This window comes from Mandrillus leucophaeus, unplaced genomic scaffold (genome assembly GCF_000951045.1).
Source record: "Mandrillus leucophaeus isolate KB7577 unplaced genomic scaffold, Mleu.le_1.0 Scaffold148, whole genome shotgun sequence".
NCBI classification, from domain to species: Eukaryota; Metazoa; Chordata; class Mammalia; order Primates; family Cercopithecidae; genus Mandrillus; species Mandrillus leucophaeus.
This window is the reverse complement of record NW_012101454.1, coordinates 5,443,317-5,456,277: the sequence shown is the minus strand read 5'-3', so window position 1 is coordinate 5,456,277 and position 12,961 is coordinate 5,443,317. Positions and strand designations below refer to the sequence as shown.

The following is a 12,961-nucleotide window of genomic DNA, read 5'->3' as shown; positions in this document are numbered from 1 at the left end:
TATTTCTGAGGGCTTGTTCTGTTCCATTGGTCTATATCTCTGTTTTGGTACCAGTACCATGCTGTTTTGGTTACTGTAGCCTTGTAGTATAGTTTGAAGTCAGGTAGCGTGATGCCTCCAGCTTTGTTCTTTTGGCTTAGGATTGCCTTGGCAATGTGGGATCTTTTTTGGTTCCATATGAACTTTAAAGCAGTTTTTTCCAATTCTGTGAGGAAACTCATTGGTAGCTTAATGGGGATGGCATTGAATCTATAAATTACCTTGGGCAGTATGGGCATTTTCACAATATTGATTCTTCCTATCCATGTGCATGGTATGCTCTTCCATTTGTTTGTGTCCTCTTTTATTTCACTGAGCAGTGGTTTGTAGTTCTCCTTGAAGAGGTCCTTTACGTCTCTTGTAAGTTGGATTCCTAGGTATTTTATTCTCTTTTGTGAATGGGAGTTGAGTCATGATTTGACTCTCTGTTTGTCTGTTACTGGTGTACAAGAATGCTTGTGATTTTTGCACATTGATTTTGTATCCTGAGACTTTGCTGAAGTTGCTTATCAGCTTAAGGAGATTTCGGGCTGAGACAGTGGGGTTTTCTAAATATACAATCATGTCATCTGCAAACAGGGACAATTTGACTCCTTCTTTTCCTAACTGAATACCCTTTATTTCTTTCTCTTGCCTGATTGCGCTAGCCAGAACTTCCAACACTATGTTGAATAGGAGTGGGGAGAAATCACCTGTCTTCTGTGTCACTCATGCTGGGAGCTGGAGGCTGGAGCTGTTCCTATTCGGCCATCTTGGGCACGTCCCCCATAATTCTTTTTTTTTTTTTTTTTTTTTTTTTGAGGCAGGATCTCACTCTGTTAGCCAAGCTGGAGTGTAGCCTTAAACTCAGCTCAAGCGGTCCTCCTGCCTCAGCCTCCCAAGTAGCTAGGTCTCCTGGAGTGAGCTACTGCACCTGGCCCATAACCACTACTATTATTTTTGTTTACATTCATCCTTTTTTTTTTGTTTTTTTACCCACACATATATGTATTTTTACAAAACAAAGGGATCACACTGGTTTGTGACCTGTTGTTTTGCCACTTGGCATAAATACTGCCCCACTTATTCAGAAAGGATGTGCCAGTGTATCCTTCTAATGGCAGATATGAGTGTATCTCCAGCCTCCTTTAGCACTACTATCCTTCCTTTTTTGTTCTTTGCCAATTTAAAAGCAATAAATTGTTGGTTTTTGTTTGTTTTTTTGAGACGGAGTCTCACTCTGTTGCTCAGGCTGGAGTGCAATGGCATAATCTTGGCTCACTGCAACCTCCGCCTCCCAGGTTCAAGCAGTTCTCCTGCCCAAGCCTCCCGAGTAGCTGGGACTACAGGCGTGAGCCACCACACCCAGCTAATTTTTGTATTTTTAGTAGAGACAGGGTTTCATCACGTTGACCAGGCTGATCTCGAACTCCTGACCTCAAGTGATTTGCCCGTCTTGGTCTCCCAAAGTGTTGGGATTACAGGCATGAGCCACTGTGCCCTGCCTAATTGTTTTAATTTGTATTGCTTCAGTTACATTATTTAATGTAATTTAATGTTAAAAATGTTACAGTGCTAAAGGAGGCTGGAGATACACTCTTATATCTGCCATTAGAAGGATACACTGGCACATTCCTTTCCAAACATTTGTTCAACATTTTTAACATTAAATTACATTATTTAATGTTAACATTTTTAAACATTTATTTTCATGTTAATCACTTCCTTTGAATTTCACCTTTCTTTTACATTAGTCACATATAAAGCAGTCAGCTAAGTTATATGCACTTTCTGCTGCAAATTGGATGATAAATGGATGGGCAGAAGGTGGAACCAGCAGAGGGAACAGGGGTGTTTACAGTTCTGCAGAATGGTCATGTTGTTTCCTTATCTTTCACCAAACATTACAAAAAGAATACACCCTCATTTTAAGAAAAAAAATCAAATATTTCAAAAGGGTATATGAATATGATGAAAGCTCACCTCAACACTCTCCTTCCCTCACTTACCAGTTCCTATTCCCCAGTGTCACCATCTTCAGCCTTTTCCTCCCACATCCTTATTGTCTTCACAGGACTTGCTTCACTGGCCATGGATTTGGAGGAGCAATCAGGAGAAAGGGTTAGGGATCTGAAAAGGAATAGCTTCTTCATACAAAGCTCCCAGGGCTTGCTGCAGGGTGGTCATTGGGAAGGGAAGCAGAAGAGAGAAACCACACTAGGTGTTTGTCTGGAATCAAATGGGCAGGTGAACAGAGAGTCAGCTAAGATTACCCTGTCTGCCTCAATTACAGTCCACAAGAAAAATGGCAGGCCGTTTGTTGCAGCACATGAGCAGTGTCCTTTGTTAAGTCCTGTCCCTTGAGTATAACCTGTTTCCTTTACAAAAAAGTGGAAAAGAAAGCCTAAGAAAAGTTTTGCTTTTGCTTTTCCAGCACGAACCCTTCTCCTCACTTGGCAGGTCCTTGTGGAGCCCTATACCCACCTTTATCCATCTTGCTTCCAGACAGTGGTTTGAAATAACATCCATTGCCTGCAGAGTCATGCCCAATTCTGACTAAGGGAATGTCATCAATGTCATGCTTAAAGCAGATGCCAAGACTTGAGTAGAATTTGTGGTGTGTGAAAGGGGATCTACTCCTTGTTATCAGGAAATCTTTTGGAGGAAAAATGATCTAATTGTTCAAATTCTTAGTGTTAAGAAAATGGCTGTTATGAAGGAGAGAGCCCATCACCAAACTGATCTAAAGCCTTTGGGAAAAAAAAATTATTTTTACTCTTCTCTTTGAGAGATACATATGGAATGAGACAGGTCATTTTAGAACCAGTGGGTCACCAGCCTCCTATTAACTAAAAGAAAGACATGAGGTGGAGATATTCCTCATTTTCTTGAGAAATTCTGCCTTTTATTCTTTTCAGCTTTAAAAACTCATCACCTATCCTGCTCCTTCTTGCATCATTTTCCACAAGAAATCCTTTTCTAACATGCAAACTGTTCAAAAAACAAAATTGTATGTGAGAAAGCTTTGTCTTAGACCTAGTCCAAAAGGGCTTCATCAAGCAGTGTCCATTCCAAAAGAGCAAGCTTCATTTTCTGGACCCAGAGGAGGACAGACTTATACGGCAAGGCTCTAGGTGATGGTGGAAATAATGGGATATGTATGGGGGAAAGAGAGGGCTGTGGTATTAGTTCTCTAACCCCATGTAACAAATTACCCCAAAACTTATCACCTTAAAATAACAAAAAAATTCTTATTTGACACAGTTTCTGAGGGTCAAGTACCCAGGGGCAGTTTATCTGAGTGGTTTCTGGCTGAAGGTGTCTCATGAGGTTGTAGTCATCTCAAGGCTTTGCTGGAGCTGAAGGATCTGCTTCCTTGTGGTTTTTGGCAGGAGGTCAGGGGCCTCCATAACCTCACCATAGGGTCCCACCATAAACTTTCTCAGTATCCTCCCTACATAGCTTCTCCCAAAGTAAGTGATCCAACAGAACAAGTACCAAGACAAAGCCAGTCTTTTTATAACCTGTTTTTAGAAGTAACTTCCCATTACTTCTGCAGTATTCTGTTCATAAGAAGCAAATCTAGCCCACACTTGAGAGGAAAATTAAGCTCTACCTTTTGAAGGGAGGAGTATAAAATAATCTATGGACAAATTTTTAAAACAACTACATAGGCCAGGCGCGGTGGCTTATGCCTGTAATCCCAGCACTTCGGGAGGCCGAGGCAGGCAGATCAGGAGGTCAGGAGTTCAAGACCAGCCTGGCCAACATGGTGAAACCCTGTCTCTACTAAAAATACAAAAAATTAGCCTGGCATAGTGGCAGGCGTCTGTAATCCCAGCTACTTGGGAGGCTGAGGCAGGAGAATGGCGTGAACCCAGGAGGCGGAGGTTGCAGTTAGCCGACACTGCACCACTGCACTCCAGCCTGGGCAACAGAGTGAGGCTCTGACTAAAACAAAACAAAAAAACAAAGCAAAACAAAAAAACCCCAACTACATATATGATACAAGTTACCTACACCTAGTCTCCAGTCTGCTCTTTGGTGTACAGCAGAGGTCAGCAAAGAACCAGAAAGTAAATATTTGAGGCATCGTGGGCCAGACTCTGTTGCAACTATTGAACAGTGCCATTGTACTGCAAAATAGCTATAGGCAATCTGTAAATAAATGAGTGTGGCTTTGTTCAGGAACACTTTACACAAACAGGCAGCAGGATGGATTTGGTCCAGGAGCAGTAGTTTGGCCCTGGAAGTCTAGCATACACAGTGACTTTGGTTCCTTGCTATTACAGTCTTGACAGAAATTCATCTAAGATGTCATGGCTCTCTGATCTCCCACCATCATATGTCAGTCACTGCACCTCAAAATTTAGTGGTCAGATAATAGGAAGACAGAAAAACAAATCTGAGAGATTTAGGTGGAGAAAACCTCAGGACACAGACAGTCCTTATCTTTGGAAATAAGAATGTAAAGGAGAGCTGGCTTGGTCCAACAGGGGGTAAGACTGTGTATTCCACTGAATCACTAAGGTTGAGATAAGGAAAGAAGTCTGAGAGGAGATGTTCTCTAAACAATTGGAACTACAGCAGTGGGATTTTGAATCAACATGTGAATTAGGGGATCCATCTTAGTAAGGCTCCTACAGCTCCAAAGAACCATGAGTTCACCAAGAGTGAGTGTACAGGAGGAAATCAAGACTTGTGCCTATCAGAGAACAGGGTAGACGTCAGAAGCTTCCCAGAGAGAGGTAGGGAATATATAGGGGACAATGAAACTTCAGAGCTAGATGTGACCTTACACTGTGGGATGGGGGATGAGGGATGGGAGTAACCCCTCAGTTTGCAATATTCATAAATAAACTTAGCATAGGGTTACAACATGCAAGTTCTTAGGCCTAATATTCCATTCCTTGTTCCTGAGGTCTGATTTTGCAAATACTGTATTAACTTCTCAGGGCTGTTTATATTACTTATTATATGATTGAGTCAAGAAGACAGGGCTGGGAATTCCACTTTCCTTCACATGAATTCACTTGCAATGGAAATTTAAAATTGTATAAGGTAGATAATTTCCTGCCTAAATAACATATACATGGCTGATACATCCCACCATTTAAAAAGTTATGTTTTATTTTTCTCAGCCAAAACCACAGCTACTGGTCACTTTTAAGTTCAATTTAAAGATCAAATCTTATCTCTTTGAGATGTGCTTTGGAAGTGAGTAACACTCTGCTGATAAATTATTTCTCAGAGTGGTTTGTTCTTGTTTTCACGCTACCATATGGCCTACCAGACCATATCCATGTCTGGATAACCGGGTATAATGTCAACACTCTTTTGTTTTGTAAAGCTTTTCTCCATCTTATTATGAATCTAAACAAAAAAGTAAAAAATTAATTTTATTACTGCAGCTTTGCTTGCAAGAAATAGGCAACTTCCTTTGAAATCATTTCATTGAATTTAAACTCATTTATATAAATTCTGAGGTATAAAGTGATGTGAGAACAATGTTTTCTCTATTTAAAGTGATCATACCTGGGAACAGTACAAAGACTTGGAACTTAAGACCTCTAGCTTCTCACCTTGTGATGTAGAGTGTGTAAGTTAAATGCCAAGAGGAAGTCAGGTTGTAGAAATCTGATCCAGTTAGACACCCCACACCTCCAGAGATGCAGGTCAGGAACTCAATGAGTATGGAAAACTGCCATTACCCCGAGCCAAATTTATCTCTGTCGGGTAATGAGCTAACAACCCCATTCTTTCCAAAAACATGTGTGAACTATTCCAGTTTTACTAATAACTTTATTTAAATAAGACACAAGAACTTCTATACTGAAAAAATACAAAACAAAAGCCACACATTTCCTTGTGTAAAGCCATATTGTATGGTAACTCAAATACTGTTCAGCGCAATGGCTAGAATTAAACAGTACAATTATATACAAAATTTAAACAATTCCTGACAAATTTCTACAGCTGGATGTAGGATACATTTGAGCTCAACAACTTCTGGGAAATTTACATGGCAAAGCGTAAGCTTTAACACATTTGGTTCAAAACTTTAATATATGCTAAGAACAAATGTACAACACAATTAATATTTAGTATCTCATGAGAAAATAAAAGCACATCACTATAAATATCGTACATCAGATTTAATCACCAAGAAAGCATATTCAGTCCATTTTTCTGAAATTGATATTGATACTATTGCATTTTATTTGGACAAAAGCAGAGTGTAAGATCAACATATTATGTAATGCTAAACCAGATATCAGAAGTTAAATGGAGCTCATATTTATCTTACAGAACTAGTAATTTTCTCCCTTTAACCATAATCTACAAAATAGAGTATTTTCATCAAGGCCTGAGATTACTAGGGTTAAAGGTATCTGCTGCTGAAAAGATTGTTTTAAAAGGTTCCCCTGTGAAAATGACAAAAGTAAACTGAGTCCTTTTTTCCATGACAGTCTCCTACAATATAACACTGACTAATTTAAAGGAGCCAGAATGCACCTTCAGGAGAAAATATTACGGCAAACTTTGGTGGAAAGAAGAGAATTGAGATCATGACAAAATAATACACAGAATACACACGCACACACACAAACATATACATATATATATCATTTCTTAAAAAAAAAATCAATGGTGTTGCTTTCTATAGACTCATCCTTCTTCAACCGTCTTAGAAAATAAGCAAAGAAAAACCCAGGAATGAATGAAGGGAACTGAAACGTTCCTTTAACTGTAGGCACATTGTTCCCCTAATTCTTAAGAAAATTGTGCCATACACTTTAGGTGCAGATGAAACAACTCTAGGTTTTATTGAATTGAAAGTAGTGAAATACAAATACAAAAACTTCGCTTTTGGATATTCTTTGTACTGAAGAAAACAATGAAAAGTTAGGCTTTCCCACTGACCAATCAGGAATGCCTAGGGCTCTCTTCATACTTTGTGGAGAACTTGCGTCAAAAGTTTGCAAGTTAAAGGCTATTTTCTTGAGTTTCTGCTCTACTTCACGTGTCGCAAATTTCAAAACTATTCATGATTATGTATTATGAGAGGCCTAAATGAGATAGCTTCAAACTATTGCTCTTGTAAGTCACCAAAAAACCTGCTTATTTATGTTGCAACAATTCTGAGACCCAAGTATTCTATGTAAATGAAGATCATGCACCTAAACTGCTTGAGGAAAACAATAACCAAAAGTATGTCACTTTTTCACCTGCAAAATAATTTCCAAGGGAGAAACTAAACATAAATATGTCTTTAGATAAAATGGTAACAGTTATGACCCTGATGGCTAACATAAACAAAAAAAAATCTCAACCACTCAGTCAAACACTTCACTTATTTTGAAATTAACTCTAGACATTCCTGTCTTTAAATTTCATCACAATGCGGAATGTTTATGTACAGTCTAGTACTGAACATTTTATTTGCAACATTGTAACAGTCCTTTACTGAGCAACACCTGAACTTTTAAAAAAGCCACATGTACACATGTTGAAACAGTGAATGCAACAGTTGTTTTACTTGTAACCACATGACATAAGTGATGTCAAACACCACAGATTTTGCTGGTTCTCCTCATGTTCACCCATGTCCAGGATTATCATTCTCCTAGGATTGAATGCACTTCTTATTCTAAGAATGTGGAATGTAATGAGGAAAGGGAAATGCATAAAATAAGGAAAGGCAAAAGAGTGATGTTCCCTCTTTAGCTTTTTAGCTGTGAAATATTTAATATCCCAATATGATATACATTCCAAGTTACCTGAGTTTAGACTTCAACTGAAGTACCTGAAGCTAGGCCATAGGGTGGGCACTGTGCAACTGTTGTGGCCATTTTTTTTTTTTTTTTTGCATTGTATGTATTACAGAAGTTAGAAACAAACACCTGGATCAATTGTAAACATAATCCTGAAGTACAGTATTTTCCATAGGACAAAACACAGCAAGACATTTTCTATTTAGACAGGCAACTTTTTGATATAGAGCTTATTTATACTGAAGAATCTGGAACAAAACACAGGACACAGTACTAATCTGTCAAACATACTATGAAATGCATAGTCTCCACTTAAAATGCTGAATGACGCACACATTTTGCAAGCATTACTGCTTTCCACAAAAACTGCTGAATAGGAGTTCCGTCCCTGCCAAGATCAGTGTTTAAGAGATACTTTATGATGCTGATAAGTATTGGTGGTGGTGGTGGTGGTGGTGGTGGTGTTCAGAAAGTTTGTCACTCCATGCAGATAGATGTCTGAAATCTTGTTCCTAATCCATGGAACACAGGGTGGAGGCCAGCTCCCCCTTTTTTAGATGATCACATAGTTCTGAGCAGAGATGTGGTCCTCACCCTGCAGTTCCTGCAGAAGCTGCTGCTGCTGGGATGGCTGCTGGGCAGAGGCCTCCATGGAGCCCGCTGTGCTGGTGTCATCGGAAAGAGATGTAAATGAAACCCGGGATGAGAGCTGCTCAACGGTCAGAGCTGCCAAAGCTGAGCTCTGGCCAGAGTTAGGAGAGTTCTTGAGCATAAGGTCAGAAGCAGGTAAGAGGGGGCCTAGAAGTTTTACAGGACAGAAAGCTGATCCGGTTGGGATGAAATTAACCTTGTTTTTGTCAGGACATGAAAAGAGAGGGGCCGAGATAGGCTGACGAGACCTAAAACCATAAAACAAAATTAGATTTATAATCACGAACACAGAACAAGTTAAGCATTTTCTGAATTAACTGGAGTTCTCTAAAACAGCTAAAATGTAAATGGCAGGAGATGGGTTAAGTGTATACAGAGGGATAAACATCTTCCATAGCACAAGTCAGTTGGCAGACTATTCATGCACACAGCATGGAAGTGGTATTTGAGACAAAAGGATTTTCAAAAGAACCAGGAAGACAAATAGAGATCATTAGTTTGCTTTTAATCATTTAGGAAGGTAGAAAAAGTTTGCTATATTATAACTGAAGATTATGTAAAGTTAGAATGACCTTTTCTGTTAAGAAAAAGTACACCGGAGGCAGGGGGCATTAGTCCATCATGTATTTAGTTTTAAACACTTCCTCCTTTTTTCTTTCTAGATAGACCTCCACTAGCACAGATGGGGGGTGGAGTGGGGAGGGGAGAGTTTCAGTGGTCTCTCAAAAAGCCAGTCAGTTCAACAGAGGTTGGGTCCACAAGCCCTTCCTCTCCTCCTGTTCCCAGGAGCTAAGCCATCAGCTCCTGCAAGATGGGTCCTTCCAGATTGCAAGAGCACTGCACCCTCCACTAGGCACCTGCACTGGAACAAAGGCATGAGTGCATCCAAGAACCACACAGTCTTCTGAGCCACTCTGCCCAGTGTTTACAGCATGAACCTCTTTTTCTAATTTCATTTCTAACTTACACATATTAAAATTTCATTAAGAAAACCCCTTGTGAACAGAAAGTCTGAATAAGCAAGCTAGATGCGGCTATAGGGCAGCTATAGGGAAGGAGACTAATCTCCTTCCGGCTTGTGGAGTACACTGTCTTTAAGCTAGTCACACATAGATATTAACTTTGCTCCTAAAGTCTCTTTGTTAGCCATCTAAATTAAGAGTTCTTGAAATGACAATTCTTAATGATTAAAAATAGATCTTTCAGGTAGTAAGAATAAGTTTCCAAGTTTCTTCGTATTGGCTTATACATTTCCAGCATACAGACTCCAATTCTCCTTCAGTAAGATCTCTCTTGCCTATTCAATTCTCTTTACATAATTTGCTTTTGAAACACATTATCAGCTGGATAGAGTAGTTGATTCATATGTAATCAACTGGTCTCAGTAAAAAGCTTTACAGCTTTGCAGATCCCAGCTGACAGAAAAGACATTACTTACGCCATTTCCTCAAAGACCTTCACTCGCTCACATCCCTCTGGGGGCTCCCGTTTGAACATGTAGCTGTTGTTTGGTTTGGGAGATGAAGCATACTTGGGTAACGGTGAGCTACTCCCACTGTCTGTAAATTTAAAGCAGTTATATTAACTAGTGATTGAAAGCTCTTTTAAATTAAATTTGATTTCCAAACAAACAGCCTTTTGCACAATTTATCCACTACTGCCCCTATGCTTTGACCACAGTCTCCTTTATTGCAAAGCTATTTCTTATACCCTGTGTAGTACATTTCTTCTAAATAAAAACTTCAATGCAACAGTAATCTGCCATACCACAGAACATAAAAAGAAGGGTATTTTGGTCCAGAAAACTGCACTTTGAATACAACAGAGCTGTAATCCTGAAAACAAATATGTTATTTATTATGTATTTCAAGAATGCAACTGACGGGACAATGTGCTTAAGTCATACAGAAGAATAAAACAGATTATAATGATACAGGGTTCTCTACATGCCTTCTCACTGCCCAACCAATTTAACAAAAATGAGTAATATTCATTACAAAAGTTCTTAGCAGAAAAGTTATTTTTGCTAAATATCATGAATAACACGTACACAGGGGAAAAAAGCTTTATAAAATGTCTCTTTCTACCTACCCAGCATAAAAAACATAATTTGCTCAGAATTTTACCGTTAAAATGTTTATAATAAAAGGGCTTTTTCAGCAGAATTTATATTTTTGCTACTAGAAGACATGAGACATCTCCAAACATCTCTACCTAACACGTTTTCCTCATATTTTTGGCCAAAAAGAAAATGGTCTATTCATGAAAAGCCATAAAACCCATAAGCAATTTCTCCCTTTCCTACCTGGCAAGAGATTTTGGAAATTCAAATCCACTAAAATGTGTCATTATTTTTGTAAGATGCCAAGCTGTAAAGTCAGTAACATGTTTGTATACAATAGTCCTATTTAAACAAATTCTGACAATGCAAACCAATCCCCACTGCTAAAATACTAAGCACATGATCTATTGAAATGTATTATTTTCATCTATTTGAAAGACAGCACCAGTATCATAATTATGTTCGTCACAATTTTGGTAAGTTGCTTTAGTGTAGAATACAGGACACAGTCCAATATTCAGAAACTGAGTAATAAGAATGTTTTGTCATCATTAATGAAGTTATAATACACACTTAGGAAGAAGGCCCTTGATGCACACTAATACTTGTTAGTCTTGTGAATGCCGATTTATGCTTATATTTCTGGCTGGGAAACCACTGTCTGCAAAATAATAAGGTTACACTATTGGGAAGCTAGAAAACCACACAGTTTCTCTATTATTATTATGCATGATCCTACAGAGTAGGCACCAAACAGCCTCTTGGAAAAAATTAAGTCTCAAGAATGAAATTTGGTTTTTTCATATACTTCATATATTCAGATTTGAGAATTTTCTTAAGTTTAATATTTATCCTATATCTTGCATGAACAAATGGGAGGGAGGAGGAGGAGGAGGAATAGGATTCTCTCTCTTAGCCTGATACAAAGCATAACTAGCCTGATTGGAGGTCTGAATTTGCTGCTCTATTTAAGCTAGGCTAGACAAGACTGGTCCATGATTAAAAAATAAAAATAAAAAATACCTCAAATTTGGTGTAATATAAAAAATATGGCTTGACCTTACCTTACTATGCAAACATCAACAAACCAGGCAAAGGAAATATATGAGATCAAAAATACAAGTTAAGTAGGATAGATATCCCATTCTTCACGATGTGTGTATTTCACACTACATACGTGTATCAAAACATCTCATGTACCCCATAAATATATACGCCTACTATGTATCCACAGAAATTTAAAAAATAAAATTAAAAAAATACAAGTAGATATGGCATGAGATGCCTCCATGGAGATTACCGCTGGACATAACTTAGCCTACAGGGCACAAGCAGCATCAGCCTCAAACCATGGGCTTGATGCCATCAGCAGTCATGTCAGCAGTTAAGGATCCACCCGTTATCACGTAAGGAAAGTCATCTTGGCCACAGTTAGTCTTCTGTGTTCTTTTTCTTACTACATCATCAGGCCTATCACTTTCTTTCTCTCACTATTTTACTGATGGTTTCAAAGGACTTTCTCATAACTGAAGGCTAGATGTGAGTTGGATAATCTATCTGCAAAACTGATTATCTTCCTGTTAATCTAGAATGAAGTAATTTTCTTTTTAAAATATTTCTGATTTCAGAGGCTGTAAGTGAATTTTTTAACAGAGTTTTACCCTCTTAAACATATTCTGCTTTTTATATACTGCTATCCTAGACAGACAGTACTCAGTGTTATTATATCTTTCTGCCTTTTCAATAAAAATTGTTTTTTTAAATTATGTATTTAATATTAGGTGGTCTGGAAAGGCAAAGCTTGAAAGAAAAATTTTGAGACTATAAACAAATATTTGCTAAATCTGGAGTTTTTCCTTCAGGTTAAGTACGCAATTGGAGAGACTGTAAAGAGGGGTCAGGGAATGCAGACATCTAGTCTGGGGCTTTAGCTCTTATTGTATAGTTCTATGTTACCTGGAATACAATCACCTCTCCGGATTTCTATATAATTAAAGGAACTGCCATTCATGAACTCTAAAATTCTGTGATTTCTCTTTAATAGTTCTAACATACAAAGATGACATATTTTACATATATATTTTTTCTTGCCTTACAAAGTGGCATGCTTTAAAAACAACCCATATGACCAACCTATGCTACTCATTCCAGACTTGAATGTATAAAATATTACTATTCATTTAAACCTCTGTGTTGAATTTAATAGCCACATTTCAATAACAGAACATTATAAGTATAAATATGCCTGCTCAGGAGATTCAAGATGAGAAGTCTCATGGTAATCTTAATTCGGTCTCTTTTGTTTACCAGTAATGGTAAGTTTTCTCATTCTGGTATCTCAGAGAATAATATAGGATCATAACTAGAAATACAATTGAGATTAGGTTAAATGTTACTTTATTACTTTTAACATCATAGCCAATGTCAATAAAATTAAATGCAGTGAATATATTTA

General features: G+C 38.0%; 1 protein-coding gene across 1 annotated transcript in view; it reads right to left on the bottom strand.

Annotated features, from left to right (window-relative positions):
• Window positions 1-5,803: 5,803 nt before the first annotated feature.
• The window catches only part of GLCCI1 (glucocorticoid induced 1), a gene marked incomplete at its 5' end in the record, with an annotated part of 146,710 nt that continues 139,552 nt past the window's right edge, over window positions 5,804-12,961 (bottom strand). The window contains 2 exons of the mRNA XM_011974738.1: window positions 5,804-8,692; window positions 9,883-10,003. Coding sequence (XP_011830128.1) covers window positions 8,347-8,692; window positions 9,883-10,003 — 467 coding nt within the window. The remainder of the gene's footprint in view (window positions 8,693-9,882; window positions 10,004-12,961) is intronic.